Below are 23,572 nucleotides of genomic sequence, written 5' to 3'. Positions count from 1 at the left end.
CTACAAATACAATGACAAATAAATTGACAATGTGAAATGATAATATCACTGGCTTAATCTATTTTATAGTAGGCTTGTTCTACCAATACATAGTGAAAAGTATTGGTGATTTGAACCACATTTCTCCAAAATAATTAATATAAATCTAGAGCTATATCAATGCTTCTGATCAAGCTATTTTCTAACTTTAATCTGTTGGGAGAGATTCAAAATCAATATCCCTTCACTCGCATGTCATAAAGATACCTTTAAAGGTATAGACCACTTTTGGAAACGCCCCAATTTCAAAAAATGAAATGGAAGCTCTTATTACCAATCATGTGAAAGAATATGTTTTGAATAATACATGATGATAAAAATGTTGACGGGGAACCGCCTACTAATTGATATATTTGGTAAGTTAGTGTATCTCTCGCCTGTTGAGAGATACAAATGCATGTGTCGCGCACGTGTGTAGTCGTATATACATCTTTCTGTGTACAGTGATTCTAACTTTATGAAGACTTGGCCAAATTTCTTATCATTTTGATGATTCCCGAACCTTGCAGTACATCTATGCTAGATGATCAACCTTTTCTGATCGATTTCACAATGTTTCTTTCACAATGCAATCGCATGACCATAACTGGTCTTTAGCTTTAAAAAGAAATACTGGCTAGTTTGAATTCAAATGGTTCTATGGCAGATGCTTTAGAGTGACTTGGTCCTTGGTTAATTTCCTACATTTCCTTCCAAATTCCTCATCTTCAACCCTAGATGTCACACTATGCCTATAGGTGTTGTGGTCGAGTGGATATGTCACCGGACTGTCAATCACAAGGTCCGCGGTTCGAGTCCCGCCGCGGCACTAATGTCCTTTGGCAAGGCATTGATCTACATTTGCCACACTCAACCCAGGTGATGTAAATGGGTTCCTGGCAGGAATTAATTCCGTGAAATGCTGGAGCACCGTATGGCAGACATGCTAAAGCCAGGGTAATAATAATGGAGCACCAGGAGTGTCATGTATGACAGACATGAGTGCTATACAAGAACCCACTATTATTATTATTATTATTCAACTCTAATCCTAATCCTTATCCTAATCTAAAACCCAAATGCAACTCTAAATACAACCCTGTATCATTAATGAAATATAGCTAGGAACAAATGTTGCTGGAGCAGACATTGGGTATCATTGTACGATACCTCTTTCATATACTTGGCGGTCTTTGTGAGGAACGGTGCATCTTCATCCTCATCGTCATCATCCTCATCTTCATCATCGGTTCCTTCGCTCATCATACTGGTATCACCATCTCTCTCACCGTCTGTAGGACTCCTTGGTCTCTTCATAGGTAATGATCTACTCTCACACTAGACATAGGAAATGCCGCATCGGATAAAAAAAATATAAAAAATAAGTTATAGAATGTATTAAAGCCCACTGTACTACTTGTAGTTACTTGCTCCCTAAAAATAGAAAACAATGCCTAAGCGGTGCCTGTTAGTCCCCCATGATCCTCTTTTTCTTATGTTAATTAAGAGCTGAGTTGATGAGTTAGCCACTTGTCAGTGAACACCCTGGGTGGTCTAATCCCTCCTAGCCAAACTAGTACAGACGGCCTTTAAACATTTCTTAGACTGTATATAGTTATGTACTCATTTAATAACTTCATTGTCTGGTACGTGAACAGTCAAAGATACTATTCAACATTTATATAGGTTGTGAAAGAATTGGATTGTTTGTTACATTTTTCTTTGAATATAAGATAATTTAGGCAAATGGAAAATTGATGTTGAATCTAAATAAGATCACTTAAAATTTTATTCATACTGCAGTATAAATAATTCTAAAATCATATTTATCATCACACTTAAAGCTTATCTGCACTAGTTTCTAGGAGGGATTAGACCGCCCTGCAAGGTCACTGGACAGGTGGTTATCTCATCAACTCAGCTCTCAATTAACATAAGAAAAAGAGGATCATGGGGGACCAATGGTCACTGATTAGGCATTGTTTTCTATATAGAGGGAGCAAGTAGCTACCAGTAGGACAGTGTGGCTTTAAAGGAGGTTATCACAATAAGAAAATTCCATACTATTGCCACCACCCATATAACCTACCCTTTCATAATATTTCTGTCTCAATTCCAAATATGTCTTTTTGAATGTTGATTGATTCATCATGCCCTCTTCTCCCATGTAAATCTATCATCAAGGTTTTTATCACAAAACCTTCCATAAGCAGTGTACATGGTTTCCTTCAGCAGAGAAAACAAAAATATCGCGCTCATGAAAACAGCATATTCAAGATATTTGTCACATCATCAAATCAAATCAAATCAAATTTGAATGATCAGGGGGTGTTTCATAAAGACTAAGATCGACTTTAAGTTGGACTTAACTATGGCAGGCGGTTCATGCCACTGGTTGCTCTCACCATTGGTCTCTCAATTATGATCTTTAGATAATATATTTTCCTTCAATAATGAACTACCGGTATCAAAAAAGGTAAATTCTGTAGATTTGTGACCATGATTTGTACGTCCTTTGAGAAATTAATGCCAGGAATGGTTAGAAGAACTAGTGGCATGATGGGCCTGCCATAGTTAAGTCCAACTTAAAGTTGATCTTAGTCTTGTGAAACACTCCCCAGAAGTACTTACATCAAGTGCCATGAAGCCCTTTTCAGAGGCCAGTGTCACCCTCGGTGATGGCGCCAACCACTCGCAAGACGTCCCAAGCAGGTTACGCAAATTGGCAACAGAGCAAACAGCTACTGCTCCAGAACATCTAGCCAAGATTACAGCCTGCAGAAATAGAGAGAGAGAGAGAGAGAGAGTAAAGGAAAAATTGCTCTCGTGTTGGAATAAGAAGAGGCAAAAAAGGTTCTTTTTATGGTCATTACAACATCATTATAAAAAGAGAGTAAATATATGCGGTTCATAACATAAGGACATCGTTGAAAGGAAACAACAAAGACCAAAATAAAACAAATGTACGATCTTAGGATACACCAATCAGAAGAAGAAAAAAGATTTTAAAAGAAAATTAATGAAACTTCAACAGTTTTTGTAACAATAATTTAGTTGAAAGAACAATATATCAGTTGCAAAAATTAATGACCATAACTCACCTCTTCAGACCAGAAGTTGATGTCCATTAAGAGATTGGAAAATGAAGAACCTGAAAGAATAAAAGAAATAATATTGACACTGACAGACATTGAAATTGACACCAATTGAAACAACTTGAATTGAAACAACTTGAATTCTCACAAACTCCAACATAATATTCTTATGATACATGATAACTGTGTAACTGCTTATACTGAATTTAATAACCCCCTCCTGGGCCACACAAATTATTGAGTACTATGAACGAGTGAACTGTCAAGATGAACATTTTGTAATCCAATCTTTTGTTTTGTTGTTTAATCGAGCATAAAGTATCTTTAATTTGAAGCAAAGTCCCCTGGTACAAATCTACTTACGTTTAAGAAAGGAAAACTAATTATTACTTTTAACACATACCATATATTAACTAGTTTAATATGTTATGAGATATTGGCCACCGACTGCACAGCAAAGATTAAAACAAACTGCGGCTAAATATGAGAAGCCGATGTCACTCACCATCATTAGCTTTCTTCCGCATCGGAACCAGGATGTTGGGATTAGTCTCGTTAAAACCAGGCTGAAAATCAAAGTTAACGTGAATAATCACAAGTTACTAATTGTCCATGACTAGTATACATAGATGGAATTAAACATGTACTTCTACCTTCTAAACATACATGTTGAATTGATATTTTACAATGCTAAACTAAATGCAAAAGAGTATAAGATTATTTTAGGACTATGAATTGTTCATGTTCTTGCCAACAATTTTCTGTACTACATTACTCATTGTTGTGATTTGCAATTCCTGTTTGTATGAAATGATAACTTTCAAATCAATTTAGCATATTAAGTACATGAACACATGAATAGTTGTGAAGAGCCTAGAGTGTCAAGTCTGACAGACATGAGCGCTATCAGAATCAACTATTATTATTATTATTATCTTGTGCACATGGATCCATCTTATTTTGCACCTTAACAAATATACACTATGAACATGACGGACAATGAACACCTGTTCTACACATTTTTACATAATAGCAGAGAAGGGATGTTCCTTTGTCTACCTGAGGAACTGTATATTTTGTCCGCTTTCATTGTCCGTCATGTTCATAGTGATATATATGATGCCTTATATTTTAAATTCACAGCTTTTGATAAAACACATAATACAAAAACCATTTGAGACCTACTAAACAAAGGTTTTTCCACTTTATTTATCTTTTTCAATTGTACCGGAGTGGGTTTTGGGTAGGAAGATTTGCTGTCTATCAATATTTAGTTTTTCTTTCCACACCTTAGGCAGCCTACCCTTTGCATTTGAATATCAAATTGAATATCTGTTATTTTATCTGTATGAAAGAGAATGATATTTTAATGCATTCTCTAATTTGCATATGCTCAGTAGATAACAATAATTATTCCCAAGAGCTGAGACAAAGGTGAAGCTTCTCAGCAAAGGTTATTAAATCCTCTCTAGAATCTCTCTACCTGTAGAAGTGTCTTAGTCGAGTGGTTTAAGCACTTGACTTGGAATTCAAAGGTCATGGTTGGATCCCCGACACAGCACTAATGTCCTTTGGCAAGGCATTAATCTTCATTCGCCACACTCGACCCAGGTGAGGTAAATGGGTACCTGGCAGGAATTAATTCCTTAAAATGTTAGAGCGCTGTAATGGCAGCTAGGCTAAAGCCAGGGTAATAATTAATGCGCCTCGGAATAGAATTTTTAGATAGACGGCCCTATAGAAATACCTATTATTATTATCATTTACCTGATCTTCTAGAGGCCATGCCTGCTTTCTTCTCAGAGATGGAACCTCCCACAAGCACAGCAGACCAGACTGGTGTGCCGTCACAAGACAGCCTCCTTTGGGAGAAAGGCACATTCTGTAGATACCATCCTGTAGTGAGAGAAGGGAACAAGAACGGTGAATGATTATAAGCTTCTCCATGAACAACATGAGCTCATCCATATGTTGAACCCTCTCTAAGTTCTGTTACCTGTTTTTGAGACCTCTTGAAGATATTGTTCACTGTGGTCATTCTGCGGAACAGCTTTCTGGATGCTCCAACCTACATAAAGAAAGTAGAATATACAGTCAAAACGTGAATATTTGTCATCATTGTGAATAAAAGGATTGACTGGAGTTCATTCTCTTTTGCGGAGCACTTACTGATGATCACACCTGCTTCTTCCCATTATCTGTGACATAAAACACTATGCAGACTTTCTTTGCCCATTATGCGTCAAGTCCTACAGTGCAAGTAGTTTTAAATAAAGTTTCATGAATCATCTTTCACTTTGAAAATATTTCTACCTGTTAACATCATACTTTTCTGGTCACTCAGTGTAAAACAGAACCAACAAGACAAATGTGGACTGTGTCTCAGCCCTAAATTCAGTATAGGAACGGACGGATGTTAGGACAGACGGACGGACGGAAATCCAAAAACATAATGCCTCCAGCAACACCTTCAATGAGAGGGGGCATAAAAATTGAAATTGCTATCTCAGACTTCTTCATTTTCCTGTCGTAAACTTCTCAACATTTAAACAATAAAATTGAAATTTATTATTTTTTAATCAGTATCCAAGAACACTCCCTACTTTAGATGCAAAGTAAAATGTCATCACAGGCATCTGAAAATACTTCACTCACACAGACTAGAATTCATAAAAATCCTGACGACGGATGGTCAACATGTTCAAAACGTCAAGCCACTCCTAGTACCCATCCTCTCCAACTGGCACTATAGTTCTCTTTAGAACTATAAGCTGAAAAAAGATTACCAACATTCCTTTTCAGGATTACACACACTCTCATGAAAGAAACACAACCGACAGTCCTTTTCAGGACTCACCAATCCTCCCCCTCTCTCACATGGTGCAACCGTAAGCCGACTATAAATCTGAATATCTTTACAACATCGAAGCCCTATCTAATGTTAGATTGACCAATTAAAGAAAAAAAATCAAATAAATAAATCTCAACATACCTTCCCATATTCCGAGTCATAGTCCTCCACCAGCTTGTAGTATGGTGGAACGGAGAGCACTCTCCATGCAGTCAGCCCCAGACAGCTGGCCGAGGTGGGTCTGTCCGGGGGATCATCCTGCGACGCACCCCCGATGAAGAGCAGCGAGTGCTTGGCATCGTACGTAGCACAGCTGATGCCTTGTGGGTAATAGCTGCCGAACTGGAAAGTGTGGTCGTACTGGTATTCTCCAGATGAGCTAAAAGAGCAACAGCAACAGAGTAAAATAGTGAGTAATAATTCAAAGCTTCAGTAAAAATTTGCAATTTTGACCTTGTTTTTTCATTTCCTTCTCCGGGTGAGCTAAAAGAGCAACATTAACAGAGTAAAACAGCGACTTATATTTTATAGTGGTTATCTCATCAAATCAGCTCTCAATTAACATAAGAAAAAGAGGATCATGGGGGACCAACAGGCACCGATTAGGCATAGTTTTCTATATAGAGGGAGCAAGTAGCTACAAGTAGTACAGTGGGGCTTTAAAGCAAGTTTTGATGACTTACCTAACCAGATAGGAGTCCAAGCTGCCAACATAGTTGATTACAAGAAGTTCCGCTGACCTGAGTAAAGAGAGGCAAAGTATAATAATAATTTATAATAATATTACATTTATAAAGTGTCACTTAATAGATACAAAGTGCACAAATAGGAAATACCTACAAACAAACAAAAGAGAGAACATATCACAGTCAAGGCAAAAATACAATGCAAAAAGCATTATGTATGATTGCTTATGCTTCCTATATTTATACATTATTATAAGGCCTACATATGTTACTGAGAGACAGAAACACATATCTTCTCAAAAAGAGAAAAAGTACTGAAATTTATTTGATTCCTCCAACATTTACAAATACTCTATGTTAGATCTACTGACCTTGAAATTTACCCTAAATTTGACCCTAATTGTGAAAGTGCAGTCTATGTATAGTGATAAATAGATCCCAAATGCTCTAAATGCAAAGGTAAATGAATAATCTTACCACTGAGCAGTCTGTTTGTAGTCTGTGAAGCGAAGAGAAGCCACAGCACAGCTGAAATCTACAGGGCTATCAGGAGGTTGGGGTCTGGCCTGTAGGAGAAACAAAAACAAGTAAGAACAGACTTATATCGCACCGAGTCTGGTAGTCTGAGCATCAGTCTCTTCATTATTTACTATGAATGTCAGTGACCATATCCGGACACCTACCCCCTGGACATCCACCCCATAGGATAGTTGTCCGGGGGTAGTTGTCCTGGAGGATGGTTGTCATAGGGGGAAGTCGTCCTAGAGGGTGGTTGCACTAGGGGGTAGTTGACTGGGGGTGGTTATCAGGGGGTGGATGTCCAGGGGGTAGGTGTCCTAGAACCGTCAGTGACATTCTATATTCAGTTTTTCATCTAATTTTGGTCTCACGATAACACAGCAAAGTGGGAATTAGAGGCTAGTATCAAGTGGCCTGCACCCACATACTGTACTCTAATTTGACACTTATTAAAACACAATGCCATAAAGTCTTGAGCAGGGCCTAACTCTGTCTATCTGGAGTAGTGCTGAGCCGCTAGACTAAAGGGCCTATGGGGTGCAGTAGACTGTGCAGTCCACATACCAAGTAGTCTAAAAGTTCAGACACTATATTATGCATTACAACTGAACCACATTTGTGAATGCAATCTAGGCATTATGGGTAGAGGACCAAACAATTTAACGTAAAACATGGAGACAAGAAGATACACATAGGGACCTCATGACAGAGACAAAGTTTTATAACGATTGGGAAGGTGACTAAAGCTAAAAAATAAAGAAAGAAAGGACTGAATGACTGACTGATAGAACAACAAAAAGAAGAGGCAAAAAACACAAAGAAAGTGATGAAAACAGAGAAATTAAAGTAATATTCATCGTCTTCATTTCACTGATGGGCTGCAGTATGTCTCACCCTTTCTATTGTGAAGAGCAGAGTTCCAAAGAGATCGAAAGCTCTGATGTTACCCCTGCTGTCTGAGCACGCCACCAAGGCCCAGTCTGGGCTCCATGCTAGCTGCCTCCACTGAGGATGAGAGTCTTTGGGGACTATAAACAAGATTGATGATGATAATAATAATAATAATAATAATAATTACAGCTCAAATTTATAATGCATCTAATACTTTGTTTCTAGGTGCAGCGCATATTATTACCCCAGTCATCATATTCAGGCTTACCCGCAACACAATGTATGCACATTGTCCACTCCCTGCAAAGCATTCCAGCCAGTTGCCATTTTACAAGCGCCACTTGCTAATTCAACCACATTAACTTTCGCATCCTACCGGGTACCCATTAGTGCTGTAGCCCGGAAGGCTTACCGGGTTCCAACCCGCCGGGTTGAGCATTTCGGGCCGGACCAGTTCCGGGCCAAACTGTTGCCAGAATTGGATCAACTCAGTAACAAAACCCGGCAGTAAAAAAGAGTTTTTAAATAGCTCATTGTTCGTTATCTACTTATCTTTCATCACGATAAAACCTTAAAAAGTAACTGTAAACAAACACAGCATGATGGCTCGATCTTTTACATCTGTTGACCTGTCTTTGCAATAGACACTGGGTCACACTGCACACATAGATTTTGTGTTGTGTGTTCAAGTGTGTATATGTATCTCCCTGGCCCTGCCTGTGATGTGACTGATCAGCTTACTGTACTGACCAATCAGAAAGTTTCCCCCGAGTGGGTGGAGAGTGAAACCAGCATAAATTAAAGTTCAGTGATTGCTGGCACAGTAGAACAGACGATTCATAAATTATGAAGTTTGATGACCTAGCTGATAGACAGTGAGTGGCAAATTTACATAATGTGTACGAGAGTGTGTATGTGAAAATTTGTTATGCTTGAGGTGGAGGCTGAGCTGAGATGAAGTCGGCAGAGAGTTAAATTAAAGAGTAATTCCATCACCAAAATACTTCCTGACGAGCGGATTTAATTAGCAAACAATAATTTAGCTAATTTGTTCTCTGAAGATAATTATTGGGGTCCATCCTCTCTCTTATTCCCTGTCTCTAAATTGAACAATTTTTGTTAGCCCAGATTAGAAGAATAAAGGAAGAACAAAAATGATAAGTTTGTGAAATGTTGATAGTCTTTAGAGATGAGAAGGAAAACGAAGTTATCTTCATCATCATCATTCTTCCTTCCATCTCTACCTTTTTTCTATTCTATTTAATTAAATAGAATTATTTACGTAATCTAGTTTTTCTCATGTTTTCTTTTCTTTCTTAAGTTTCTTTCATTGTGTCTCTCGATTCCCCAAAAAATTCATTCACATCTGAAATATCTCTTTCACTATCATGTCGCAGAAATTTAGAATACAAAAACATTCCCTGTCAAAGATTAATGCATGCCAGACAGCTTGGGCCCAACTGGGTGTAACATTACACAGCGGTTTCTTTGAACAGGGTCAAAGGTTCAAAGGTTCAACATGCAGCCTTTGTCCAGCTAGGGCGCACATTCTAAAATATTATGCAAATATCAGTTAAGCATGTAGCATGTGCCTTACATGTGATCATTGTTTTAGTTGGCAGACAAACAGACCAATCATAGTAGAGCATCTTGTATGGGCACTCTGACAGGAAAATGAGCTATTTTTAGGATGCCTACATACATGTAGCTAGCCTTATGCTTCATCTTTTTAGGGAGTGGATTAAGGGTGATAATTTATGCAGACCTGGGACTTATGTCTGGACTCACAGACAGCATGATAAACAAAATGAAGCAATGTGCCCTCTATTCAGGACAAGGTCGGTAGATCACACAAGATGTGTTAAATTTGTAGTAGCTTTCAAATAGAATCTAGTCAATATTATTTCAGTCCAAATCTCACTGGGTTACCAGACCTTTCTGGGTCCCGTTAAGAAATTTGGAAAATTGCCGGGTCGGGCCGGGTCCGGGTTTTGGGTTCCGAGCTACAGCACTAGTACCCATTTAACACCTGGGTGGAGAGTGGCAAATGTAGATCAATGTCTTGCCAAAGGACATTAGTGCTGCGGCAGGACTTGAACCCCGGACCTTGTGATCCACAGTCCGGTGACATATCCACTCGACCATGACATCTCTACGCCTAATGATGATGATTCTGATAATGATTCTGTTTACCCAGGGAAGCCTCTTCAGCAACAATACTATCCTTCCCAATTGAGAGCCCTGTAATCATTATTACCCCAGAAATTGCCATGTACCCATTTACACCTGGGTGGAGAGTGGCAAATATGGATTAATACCTTGCCAGAAGTCATAAGTGTCAGGCTGGGATTTGAACCCTCATGTCTTCATACTTCCACAGAAGAAAAAAAAAAGGAAAGTCATGATGAATTTGAATGAATTACATAATTACCAAGAGATACATTCTGGTAACCTGTAGTCCTGTATTTCTATATTAATTATCATTATCAACACCTGAATTATAATTTTAGACCAGCTTTAAATATCGTGTACCTTGGCATTTGCAGACACAAGTCTGGAAGTTGTCTCTGGATGATCTGACCTCTATGCATGTATCCTGGAGAACAGCGACGAGGTTGCCATCACTAGAAAAAAAAGAGGAACAAGCTCACATTGAAGAGAAGGAAAGCATGATAATCTTTGTGAAAACACTATAATGTAAAGTGAAACCTGTCTATGAGACCACCCAAGGGAGACAAGAAAAGTGGTCTTGCTAGGCAGGTGGTCTTTATGTACAGGTTCCTTTAGTACATGTTCCAATGAGAAACCGTTTTCAAGGGAAACAAAAAATGTGGTCTTTGTAGACAGGTGGTCTTTCTATACAGGTGGTCGCTAAGGCAGGTTTTACTGTATCATCAGTGACATGAGATCAATTACAAGGCACTATAGTTCACATAGAAACCTAATCAATATTCCTTTTTCACTTGTCACTATCGTAGTGTTTCTTCACGTTGTCGTCCTTCTCTGCCACATTAGTGTTCATAGTGTGACCATTTAATTTTCACTGTTCAACTAAAACTGTCAGACTGTTGACCAATTCAAAACTTGTCTTAAGACACGTTCATTCAAAATTGCATTTGATGATCAACTTACTCTGTTAATATTGATGTACATTTCATAAGTATTGTAATTTGTAGGTTCATTTGCATTTTGTTTGTTTTATTTAATATGTTATTGTTTATTATTGTAGTTTGTTTGTCATAGCGCTTCGGTGGTAAGCACTTTATAAGCACAGTTTTTATTATTATTATTATTATTATCATTATTATAATCATAACTAAAACGGGTCATACCTTGCTGTAGCGATGTGCCAGCTGATCTGCGAGTTCACAAGCTTGATGAGGGTCGCTGGTAGAGAGCATGTCGAGGATGATCTACACAGATTAACATCACAGCATAATTTAAGATTAACAAGGACATACCATTCTTTCATTACATAATTGTACTGTGTTGAAATATGAGTCTCATTATATCAGATTTACATCATCTCTAATACACCAAATCATTAAAATCAGTAAAGACCATGATAATCAAATAAAAACTATGAATAAGACATGAGAAAGACAACTGGGTGTCATTTATATACTTTTTGTATATTTCTTCTTTCTTTCTTTCTTTTTGAAAATCAGTTTTATTTCAAATTTGTATCATAAAGTAAAATGATACGCAATTTGCATCTTATTATTTGTAACAAAACATAGTAAAGCCATCATGTTTCATTATAATCCAGTGAAAATGTTCTAAAAACATCTACCGGTAAAAGCAACAGGGTGAATTTGAGCAGCTCTTACCCGAGAGGTATTCCAGTGCTCCTAACAAAAGTCCACAGAGATCCTGTTTTACAATGGAAATAAAATGTAACAAACAAAATAGTTTTTAACACAACAGTTTGCTGTACGGTTCAATCTCATATCTAAAAACAACAAAAATGGTTGACAGAAGTTGCCGCTATACACGAGTGTAGTTTTATCAGGCTCAAGAATAGAAAGTAAGTTTGTGCCAGTGTACTTTGTGCAATTTAATGAAATCTTCAGATTGAATAAATTCTAGAGCCTTATCATACAATAGGAATTTATGACATCTACTGTAATATTATACTCTTAGTGATATTTAGACTCGAATGGATACTATGGAAAGCATAAACTATTTATAAACATTTGTTTTTAATCAAGTAAAGTCAATATCTTACATATTGATGATTGATCTTCTAAAAGTAATATTAATTGAGATGTACATGTACAAACCCTATGATACTTACTTGCAGTAGCTGAAGATACCTTCCCCACCAATGAGTTTTTAGGTTTCTCTGCAATAACACTTGTCTACGAAAGGAAGGGAGAAGAAAAAAAATAACCTGATTAATATATTTTTTAAAGTCAACAAATCATAACAGCTTTTTCCCTGACTCCCCCCCCCCCCCCCAAAAAAAGGAACTCTTAACAAATCTTGTTAGAAAAAATCTTGGCATGTTATACAGGAGGTGAACATTTTGAAATAAATAGTAATAATAATGACGATGACGGTGACGATGACGATGACAATAAAGATGACGATGACAATGACGACGATGACGACGATGACGACGATGATGATGATGATGTTTATGATGAAGACATTTATTTACATGTATGTTTAATGCCGAGCATATCCAACTAGATCGTGCTCAAGGTGCTTACAAAAAACAGATTAATGACAAACATGACAAAATGCTTACAAGAAAACACAACATATCAAGGAGAAAATACAAGTATATACAAATTTCAGAAGTTTTAATTTTACAAATATGTACAAATTTCTGAAGTTCTTTGAACCTCTAGGCTCTACAAATAAATACAACTTCCAATGTCGAGAACCCCTCCCCTATGAAATCCTTTAACATATAGTCCTCAAAACAAAAGTGACTGACATTTGATCAAGTGTGAATTAAGATTATTATGCAGCTATCCTTTTTACTGTAGTGATGCGCATAATGTTGACGAATGACATTTGTGTGAATATATTTTATCACTTCCATAACATTTTACTATTTACTATAATTTAGAGTGTATTGAGTGACTTTACTAATAGTAATACTAGTTCAGTTCATGAGAAAAACAAAGTTAGTCAAGTTATCCAGGGTGTCCTCGAGCACTGCATAAGTTTGGACCTAGTCGGATATGACTCGGATTATCAAGAGCCAATGTCAGAGTTATTCAATGTCGAGCTGTCCTGGAACTGAAACATTTTCTCTTTTCAGCTCAGCGTCTTCCAGGCCATGCTACTGACTAGTACTTCACTGGCACTCTGACACTCATTTCATGAAACCGTCATAAGTACAAGTTCACCAAAATCCCATTGAAACGCATGTTATTGTTAAACTTAAATGAATATAAACCTAGAACCCTACTCGTATTTCGATCATGAATCGATGCCTTGTGCCTGTGGCTGTAGAGTCTAGACGAGAGCACACATAGGAGCATCACTATCCTGGCTGTGTAGTAAGCTGTGCTTTTTATTCTCAACATTTCAAACACCACTGTACAAAACTCAACTGATTTCACTCACAATCAGTACTTTAGTGACAATTGATGACACCTAAATAGCAGTAAAATACATTTTTTTAAACTTACTGATGAGTGATAATTTAAAAATTCAAACTGTAAGTCTAGTGTCAAACTTTGCTTACAGCTGCATCGACATGATTGTGTAGACTATAGAGTCTATGCGATATTGTGTGGTTTGTATATTTGTGTATAGGTCTAATAATACCTGCCTCACAGCAAGCATGCAGTGCTAGAGGTCAATACGCATTAGCATTGACTCTCTTAGACCGAAAGCTTCAGTCTTTATACCGTCGGTTGTTCCACTGAGACTACGTCTGGCTCCACTAGACCTCCGGTTATAGAGACTGAACGATCGCCTATGCCAGCCTATGTTGAAGATATCACGGCTAGATTTTAGCCGATAGGCCCCTCCCACAAACATGAACAAACTTGCCACGCCGTATTGTTATGCCCCCAAAATGTCATTTTACCTCGTGCATATCCAATTTTATATTAGGCCTAGGCTATAATACATCGGTTCCACTTACTAACTTGATTGAAATAATCCGTTTAATGGTCCCTTTTAAGGAAATTATGGGTCAAAATTGACATCCATGTTGAAAATCTTGCAAGCCGTGTTAAACTCTCGCTGCCGTCAATCTCATCCCTTCTAGTCTACGCCGAAGGCAAAAATGATTATGAAGGAAAAATTGTGATAACGCCATTACGAACGTGTAGATGGCGCACAGTTTTTCCTTCATAATCATTTTGCCTTCGGCGTAGACTAGAAGGGATGAGATTGACGGCAGCGAGAGTTTAACACGACTTGCAAGATTTTCAACATGGATGTCGATTTTGACCCATAATTTCCTTAAAAGGGACCATTAATTGATTAAACGGATTATTTCAATCAAGTTAGTAAGTGGAACCGATGTATTATAGCCTAGGCCTAATGTAAAATTGGATATGCACGAGGTAAAATGACATTTTGGGGGATTTTGGGGGCATAACAATACGGCCGTGGCAAGTTTGTTCATGTTTGTGGGAGGGGCCTAAGGCCTTTAAACGGCTAAAATCTAGCCGTGATATCTTCAACATGTAACATAGGCTAGTATAGGCGATCGTTCTGTCTCTATAACCGGCCGGAGGTCTAGTGGAGCCAGACGTAGTCTCAGTGGAACAACCAACGGTATAGAGACTGAAGCTTTCGGTCTATGACTCTCTATGCTTTGCTGGAGTGGACGAGAGGTCTAGTCTGGGGAACTCCGCGGTCTATATTACCAGTACCAGCAGATGGAGCCATGGAGGAGCACACCATCTCCAAAATGGCAAGACTCCAAGAAGAGAAAACAAGTGCATAAATGCCAGAAGTGCAAGGCAATCATCACTGATCATGTCAAAGACAATATTTACAATACAAAGTAGACTACAATTGACAATGTCAATCACAATCATCATCATTCATCATTCAATTTCAATACAAAATTACAATGTCAAATTTAATTTCAAAAATCAAAATCATGAATAAAACTCGTCTTACCAATGGTTCAGATTCTTGAGACCATTCATATGGAAAGAAAAGATCGTACAATATCGTTTCATCTTCTTCCTTTTTGGGGTTCTGAGTCACCTCATCGTCTGACGCCATTTCCCACTTACATCTGTTCGGTCGCAGAGAGAGTCAGGACAGTGAGTAGTCGCACGTCATCAACATAACAAGCGCAGCTTAAATACATAAAATCAAATACGTGGGCCTATAAAAGATGAAGATATCAGCCAATTTCCCACTTCAGAGATGTAGGGGCTATTTGTAAGTGTTACCGATTTAGTAGTAATTTAGCGATCTTAGATCAGATTGGTGGCTGTTTGAGGGGGGGGGGGGGCAAATCGGGTTGCCTATTTGTCATGAAAGTGAACTTTTGTGATTCATGGCGGGCTAATTTCACGATTGTTTTGTTTGCATGAATTAATAATGAAAAAAAAAAGGTTTGATTGCCACCCTGCACCCACTGATGGAGTTAGATCAGTTCCATGCAGCAACCACTTTGGTTGGAGTCTTGCTCTCTCTCTCTCCCTCTCTCCCCTCTCTCTCTCTCTCTCTCTCTCTCTCTCTCTCTCTCTCTCTCTCTCTCTCTCTCTCTCTCTCCAGGGACGGACCTAACTTTTTGCTAAGGGTGGGGGGGGGGGGGCAGGGTCAACCCAGTGGCAGATCCAGGATTTTCCAAAAGGGGGGCCCGAAACTTGAAAATCGCGCTCAGTGGGGGGGGGGGGGGGGCAGGGGGCAGGGGGTGGGGGCGGATCCAGCCGGCGGCAGGGAAGGGGGCCCAATTCGTGAGAAAATATTTAGCAACGCCGGCCGATAATTCACTCAGTGGGGGGGGGGGGGGGGGGGGGTAGTGAGCACTAAATTTGTTTTTTGGGGGGCCCTCAAAAATTTGGAAAAATCGCACCCCCCCCCCCCATCCCCTTGAGCGCCAGGGGAAGGGGCCCATCCCCGAAAAAAAAGGTAAAATGAACGTGTCTGTAATCGTTTTTTCCCCAGCGGAGGGGCCTACACCCTCCTGGATCCGCCACTGGGGGGGGGGGGGGGGTAGTGAGCACAAAAGGAAAATTTCATTTTGCCCCCCGAAAATTGAAAAAAGGCTGACCAATATTTTTTGGGGAGGGGGTAGGAAGCAGTACCAACAAAACAAAAACAAAAATGTTTTTAATACTATTTATTTTGGGGGCGCCCAAACTCCACCCCCTAGGTCCGCCCCTTCTCCCTCCCTCCCTCTCTCTCTCTCTCTCTCTCTCTCTCTCTCTCTCTCTCTCTATTTTTCTCTTTTCTCTCTCTCTATCTCTCTCTCCCTCCCTTCCTTAATTGCCGTCTCTATTTTTCTCTCTCAATGACTATATGCATGCAATCAAGGGTAGCTATTATAGTTACCCGGAGGTAATTAGCCCATATTTGTATCTGATTCTAATCTGATAAATAAATCAAAAGTACTAGTTATACTCTAAAGAGTTGAGGAATGCCTCTGACTGTTCTACTCATATAGGTTCTTCCCCGGCTCGAAGGCCTTGGCGACTAGCAGTTGCTCCGGCTAGGCCATGCCCCCTATTATATAATTTAAACAAATTATATGCAACTCGAATTTCGGACACTTTCGATTTGAAAATTTGTTTCACCATTACAATTAAATAATTGGTAAATTATGCCTAATACAGTTGTTATTTGATGGTATGCTTAACACATCGTTATGTTTGTGTCCTTAACAATACATGTCACAGATCGCTCCGCATCTCTCGATGTTTTCATGCCACATTGGATTTCAAGACCGTTCGCTGTTTTAGTGATAATTTATCAAATTGGCTACTTACTGCTTCCAGTATCATACTATATTTTCAGTTGGTAAAAATTGGCTGACCTCGAAAATAAAAATACTCTCTAATTTTATACAAGTTTTATTCAATTATTTTTTTGATTTATACACAACATTATATTTAAATAAACACTATTATTTAAAATATGTTAAATATAGAGTAATAAATCATTTTAAAATCTTTAAAATATATTTAAAATAAAATTAAGCTACAATCTTTTTAAAAGCCTGATATAAAATTACGATAGGGCCGGCCTAGATGGTCTAGGCCTACTGTATTTACATCACAAGCAGCAAAATCAGAGGATTCATTTGTTATTATCTTCCAATTTGTAGGCAGTTTATCGACAAACATGTGCACGATGTGCGTTCCCGGAATTCCCTGTCTTGTTGTTCCACTTGTTTTGTGGATATTTCACAGGTTTATCCAACCCTTTGGATACCCACTTTTGCCAGAAAGGGTCAAGTCATGGTTCAATTTTAACATGAGAATTTACGGAGTGACGCCTCCAAAAGGTGAAGTCACACAGAGTCAAAGTGAAAAGGTTAGTAAACACATCTTTTTGCAGTTTCAAGTTCAGTTTACATTATTTACAGGTCCAAGTTTTTCGTTAATGTGTGAACAATTGTTAACGAGACCTTTTTCCTTGGCTTAAGTTTGAAATTGAATACCATTTCTTCATTTATGATTGACTGGTACTGGTGAAACTGAAAATAAAGTTGAGACTGAGTGAGACTGAGAGTGAGACTGAGAGTGTTGTTATTATAAATATAATTTTAAATCAATACATGTATACTTACTTATTTTACTTACTTTAATACACGATGTTGTAGGTCTAAGCCCGGGGGGGGGGGGGGTACTCAGATTATAGTCGGACGGGGGTGTGCGGCTGAGACCTCCGAACCCATACCCACATCCAAGGGTCCTTTTGCTGAAATAGATACCCATGTCTAAGGATTTTTTGTGAAAAATGGACCCATGTCTAAGGATTTCAAACGTCAAATATTACATTTTTTAAGCTGTAATAATACACTCCAGCAAAGCATATGGAGAGTCAACGCTAATGCATATTGACCTTGCTTTAGCACTGCACTACGCGTTAATTAGGCAGCATTTAAATACATGAATAGTCAATAGGCCTACACTCATAACACAGAGATGCACACAATCATGCCGATGCGGCTGATCGGCAAGTTCGACAGTGGACTCACAATTTGATTTTTTAAATTATTCTTTCTAACATCGGAAAGTTGAAAAAATGTATTTTACTGCTATTTAGATCTTATCGATTGTCACCAAAATATAGATTTTTAGTGAAATTGGTTGAGTTTTATACAGTGGTGTTTGAAATGTTGAGAATCAATAGCACAGCTTTTAATACACAGCCAGGATAGTAATGCACCTATGTGTGTATTAATACAATGGCCAAAAATTTTGCAGTTTCTCGATAAAATTCTTTATTAGTAAACTGTACCATACAACATGTAGTTTACAAGTAGTTTACACACATAAAGATGAAAACACCATGCAACATAATTATACTGTGCTAGCACCTCTAGCATTAGACCGAAAGCTTCAGTCTCTCTAATCGTTGGTTGTTCCACTGAGACTACGTCTGGCTCCACTAGACCTCCGATTATAGAGACTGAAGTCTGGGGACCTCTTTCTGTGAGGCACTGTACGGAACAAATGGTTCGGTTCGACCGGACCGCGATGAATGAGATATGCAACGAGATTTTCACTCTTTACATCCTCATAACTGCTGCAATTATAACACAAATTAAAAATAACATATATATAGCTTATTTGACTTACGATAGCTTGCTCATTTAGATCCTAAATTAATGATTAATCCGAGAAAGTCTCGTCGTCAACATTATCCGTCTTGGTGTTAGTTGATGAACATTCATTTTTTTCTTTTCGAACGTCCAATAGCTACCGTAGCTACGTACGAGAAAGCCCAGCTTCAGCTTGACCAACAAACTCCCACGAAACGAGTGCTCTGATTGGCCATTTGGCTATGTTTTTGTAGGTTGACCCGGAAATATTTTGGCCGCCGGGTCATATAGCCCTATGTTCCGAGTGCATGAACGTTCGGAGATACAAATTGGATAATTCATATAGACTCTAACTTACTCTCATATCCCTGATACGTGCAAACATTACATTGCAGAGGCATATATAAACACATCACAGATCAAACTATCTTCACATCGACTTACTTTGCTAGGCCTAGGCGTATCATGATATCAGATGAGGAATAATAAGACATTTTTATGTTGTTTGTTACGGTCTCTGTTTACTGGATTGACTCAGTTTGTGATGCTCAGCCCAGCGGGCTGAAGACCGACAGGTGTTCCAGCTACAGCACTATTACAAATTCATGTATTTTCATAACGGTTAAACGAAACCGCCCGTATACTTTTAACAGTTAAACGTTTAGCACAAAAACCGTAATGACTCAGGCTTACCAGTGACTATCCAGTCTATTCTTAAATGAGTTGACTGAAGGAGATGAATCAAGTTGATAGTCTATGTCTATGAGTATGATACTCTTGCTAGACCCGAGATCTAGTTTAATAAAAATGTATTTGAAAGTAATCTACAGAGATCCGCTTTCGATTAATAAAGTGGTAAAATAAATGTGTAGATCTATTACTATATTATCCTGCAGTTTTTTAATCAGATTTTATGCTTTTGTGTTTCTCCTTCCAGGACCAGGAGGGTGAAAATGTTCAAGAATCCACGTCGACGACAAGAAATTGCTGCCCTTTCAAACCAACTGAAGTTCAAGCTACAACAGCCGGCGGTGGTGATAAAAAGACTGACTAGCACCAGTTCCTCGGGACAGCTGGTTTTGTTCCTAACCTCTGTGAACTTGATGTTGGATGAATCATAGAACATGCCTGAAGAATAAGGTCCTGTGGACTGCACTAACACATCACTAAGCTAACTTAGTGTTTAAAACTTGACTGTAAAGAGCTGCAATATTATTGAAAGAATTCAGGATGGATTTGTGAATTTTATTAAATTTTCTATCGATAGATATATAGTTACATGTAAGAAATGGAAAGGAATTTGAATTTATTGTCAGTTATTATACCCGAGTATGTTTTCTCATTGCTTTGATCTTTTAATTACTCATTCTGCAGGGCTTCAAACCACCTTTTTTGGAAGTTATATTGATTGAATAACGATAGTTCTTTTAAAGAAATCCAAACGGTATGAATGGAAACTGGAAAGTACCGGTAACAGATTCTTAGAATTTTAGATCTGCAGACCCTTGCACAGAGTATATATGCCAATAATCATCTATGACACTCACATGGATGGAAGTCTGTATTATTATTTTTTTTAATAACACTTTATTAATAAGAGGAAATTAGAGTCTTAAGATAATTTTGTTTCTTAATTGGTCATTATCATTGGTACATTCCAAGCAGTAACAATGAAATATTCTTTCAAAATCTTCAGTCGTTAACTCTTCATGAATCTTTTCACATGCATTATGAAATCTATCATCAAGAAAGGATTTGTATATAATCAAATCAACTCCATTCAGAATTTGTTTTTAAATTTTGTGAATAGTTTGTATGGCATAAATATTTTATTATGCTCTATTCCTTAGTACAGGTATGTCTTTAAATCACTTAATCATTTCCCCACTCATTACTTTCTCTATTCTCTTTGTCTGAATAATATTGGAAGTCCTTTTTTATAGGTCCATCTTTTAAAAAAAAATTCTTTTGTATGTCTTCAGATGGTTTACAATCGTCTATATCTTAAAACTCATCATTCTTATTTGTTCTCTCTGACCCCTCTGTTCTGTGTGAGTCCCAACACTTCTCTTTCTCTTATTTTGTATGTCTGTGACTATTTGTATTTGTCATTACTGTTGTTATCTATCACAAATTGCTGTTGATATGCTCATACTCACATGTACCTTTTAGATTAAGAGGTGTGTTACATTATGAAATATTTTTATTTTCTTTCTTTTCTTCAAAATATTTCTCATACAGGGTGAATATCACACCTTCCTTTATCTGTTTAGATCTGAAATAACATCCTTTTACAAATCAAAAAAAGATCCAAAATTTAAGACTATATTTTTAAAGACCTTTTGAAGATGGAGCTTTCTTTTAATAATTTACAAGATCATCTGACTTTAAAAATGTATGACTTTTTTTAGAAATGGACATTTGGGGATAACACATTTGATAAATAGATACTGGTTATTGTCATTGAAGTAAATGCTCTCTTCATTTTGTAATAGTACAATAATATGAACATTTACTTTTATGTTTTGCTTGAAAAAAAAAAAAAACACAAAGTGAGTTGACCTAAAAGGGAATTATCATACCATGATTAGCGTCATCAATGTGCCTTGTATATTACAAGCAAATTTCGGCATATCAATATTATGATTCCTATATGTACAAGTAGGCCTACAAGAAAATTGTAGTTTACATCAGTGTAAAGGCAAGTTGAAGAATTTTAAAGTTTCATTTCATAATCATCTTATTTGTACGAGAAGCCTTCTTACAGTTTTGGTTGAAAACTTATACAATAATATTCCAGCAGCAGGATAAATATGTTATAGATAAATATAAACGCATTTCATTCCTATATCATTCAAAAATAAAATAAATAGTCCATCAAAATTTGGTGTTTGATTAAAGATGTGGGATAGGAAATTTGGATTGTCCTTATGTTTCATTTTATAGGTGACAACTATTTATGGAAGAAATTTTGCTTAAAGTTAGCACCTGTATCATAATTATTTATAATTATTGTAATCATTTGCAACAAAGAGCATGTTCCCTTAGTATTCAATGATACATGTATGTTTTACTCTAGGTTAGCTGCGGATGATTTTAAGGTTGTCAGGAGGAGACAAATTTTTACCTATCATTGAGAAAAAGAAAAGTGGTGTACCGGTACATGTAATTAGAATTCTTGATGTGATACAACTAGGTAAATTTATCAATTTTACTGAAAATATGTATATTTATACCTATCCATATATATATGTTGGTGTTGTCATGGAATGTGCTGGTTGAATAAAAAGTATTTATCTTTATCAAAATAAGTTTATAAGTTGTGAATATTTATGTCACAAATCCAAGTATGGTTGTTATTGAATGGCTCCCCATCCTACTTTTGTAGATTAGATTTATATGATCAAAAGTACTTCACATGGCAAGTTTGTGATTACAAATTAAGTTCAGCATCAGCATCATGTGGGGGATACATATAAGAAGTTTTGGAGACAGACAAAAGATTGTATCCACATGATAATGTCCTTAACATAATATTGTCAAACCGTGCAAATTGTTCCCATGACCTCATGGCATAGAAGTGCATCATATGACATGGTTTTAGATCACAATCTCTTTCATGTGATAAACTGTATATGTGATTCACAGGCTGCCAGTGATGACCCGTTTGCTTGCCTGAGGCATGATGGACATATCGAGTATCGACACCATGTACTTTTATGTAATTTAAGTATGATTTTATAGAGGTGTTAACATATGCAAGGTTAATTCAACTAGGTTTCTTGAAAGAAAATTGAATAAACTGGCATATTTTTTAACACATTTAATATTATGTTTCATAGAACTTTTGATAAGGTCTATGTGGAAAATGTTTTATACCAATATCACATTGTATCTAACAGGTGATTACTACTGTAGTATATTCTGAATTAATATGTAGGACGGATACTGACATCAAAAGAAAACACGAAGTTCACCACCAGGGTCACAGATACTCACACGTGACAGTATTTCAGACAAAAGCAATTGTGACAGTTCTACCACCAGGAAAGGAGGAAGGAAGTTGACAGAACACCGATGTGAAGAAGAAAAAAAAGAGTGATTAGACTTCATGTGATTTGTGTTGTCCTTACACAATTGACGGGGTTATCTGCATGTGACCCACTGGTTCACCTGATATTCTCTCGTTTTTATGCCTCCGTTACGAAGTAGCCGGAGGCATTATGTTTTCGGGTTGTCCGTCCGTCCGTACGTCCCGTTCTCGTGATCGCGTTATCTGAAGAACCGATTGATGGATTCCTGCCAAACTTTGGTCATGTATGTATCTTGTAGAGCCGATGAACTGATTAGATTTTGGGGTCATGAGGTCAAAGGTCAAAGTTCATGCGGCTCATTATGTATGCAAAAAAAAATTGTGATCGCGTTATCTGAAGAACCGATTGATGGATTCCTGCCAAACTTTGGTCATGTATGTATCTTGCAGAGCTGATGAACTGATTAGATTTTGGGGTCACGAGGTCAAAGGTCACAGCGCACATTACGTATGCAAAAACAGCTCATGATCGCGTTATCTGAAGAACCGATTGATGGATTCCTGCCAAACTTAGGTCATGTATGTTACTTGCAGAGCCGATGAACTGATTAGATTTTGGGGTCATGAGGTCAAGGTCAAAGGTCATGCAGCTCATTATGTATGCCAAAAATAGCTTGTGAACGCATTCTCATTAGAACTGACAGATGGATTACTATTTAACTCAGGACATCTTGCAGAGCCAATGAACTGAGTAGATCTTAGGGTCATGAGGTC

General features: G+C 37.6%; 1 protein-coding gene and 1 long non-coding RNA gene across 2 annotated transcripts in view; one reads left to right on the top strand and one right to left on the bottom strand.

Annotated features, from left to right (window-relative positions):
• Positions 1-15,489, bottom strand: part of LOC589257 (neuroblastoma-amplified sequence) — a 54,205-nt gene extending 38,716 nt beyond the window's left edge. The window contains exons 1-15 of the mRNA XM_030977029.1: positions 15,162-15,489; positions 12,358-12,421; positions 11,891-11,933; positions 11,393-11,473; positions 10,593-10,684; positions 8,064-8,197; positions 7,128-7,216; positions 6,648-6,704; positions 6,106-6,343; positions 5,110-5,181; positions 4,881-5,009; positions 3,619-3,679; positions 3,120-3,169; positions 2,650-2,793; positions 1,189-1,356 (exon numbers count right to left, since the gene is read on the bottom strand). Of these exons, the coding sequence (XP_030832889.1) occupies positions 1,189-1,356; positions 2,650-2,793; positions 3,120-3,169; positions 3,619-3,679; positions 4,881-5,009; positions 5,110-5,181; positions 6,106-6,343; positions 6,648-6,704; positions 7,128-7,216; positions 8,064-8,197; positions 10,593-10,684; positions 11,393-11,473; positions 11,891-11,933; positions 12,358-12,421; positions 15,162-15,269 (1,530 nt within the window). The 5' untranslated portion in view covers positions 15,270-15,489. The remainder of the gene's footprint in view (positions 1-1,188; positions 1,357-2,649; positions 2,794-3,119; positions 3,170-3,618; positions 3,680-4,880; positions 5,010-5,109; positions 5,182-6,105; positions 6,344-6,647; positions 6,705-7,127; positions 7,217-8,063; positions 8,198-10,592; positions 10,685-11,392; positions 11,474-11,890; positions 11,934-12,357; positions 12,422-15,161) is intronic.
• A 1,755-nt stretch (positions 15,490-17,244) lies between these two features.
• Positions 17,245-22,073, top strand: LOC115920732. Its single transcript, XR_004062503.1, has 2 exons — positions 17,245-17,531; positions 19,703-22,073. It is a non-coding gene; the product is annotated as an uncharacterized LOC115920732 (long non-coding RNA).
• Positions 22,074-23,572: the final 1,499 nt, after the last annotated feature.

This window comes from Strongylocentrotus purpuratus, unplaced genomic scaffold, assembly GCF_000002235.5.
Source record: "Strongylocentrotus purpuratus isolate Spur 01 unplaced genomic scaffold, Spur_5.0 spur5_scaffold_9, whole genome shotgun sequence".
Taxonomy (NCBI): Eukaryota; Metazoa; Echinodermata; class Echinoidea; order Camarodonta; family Strongylocentrotidae; genus Strongylocentrotus; species Strongylocentrotus purpuratus.
This window is presented reverse-complemented; position numbering and strand designations above follow the sequence as displayed.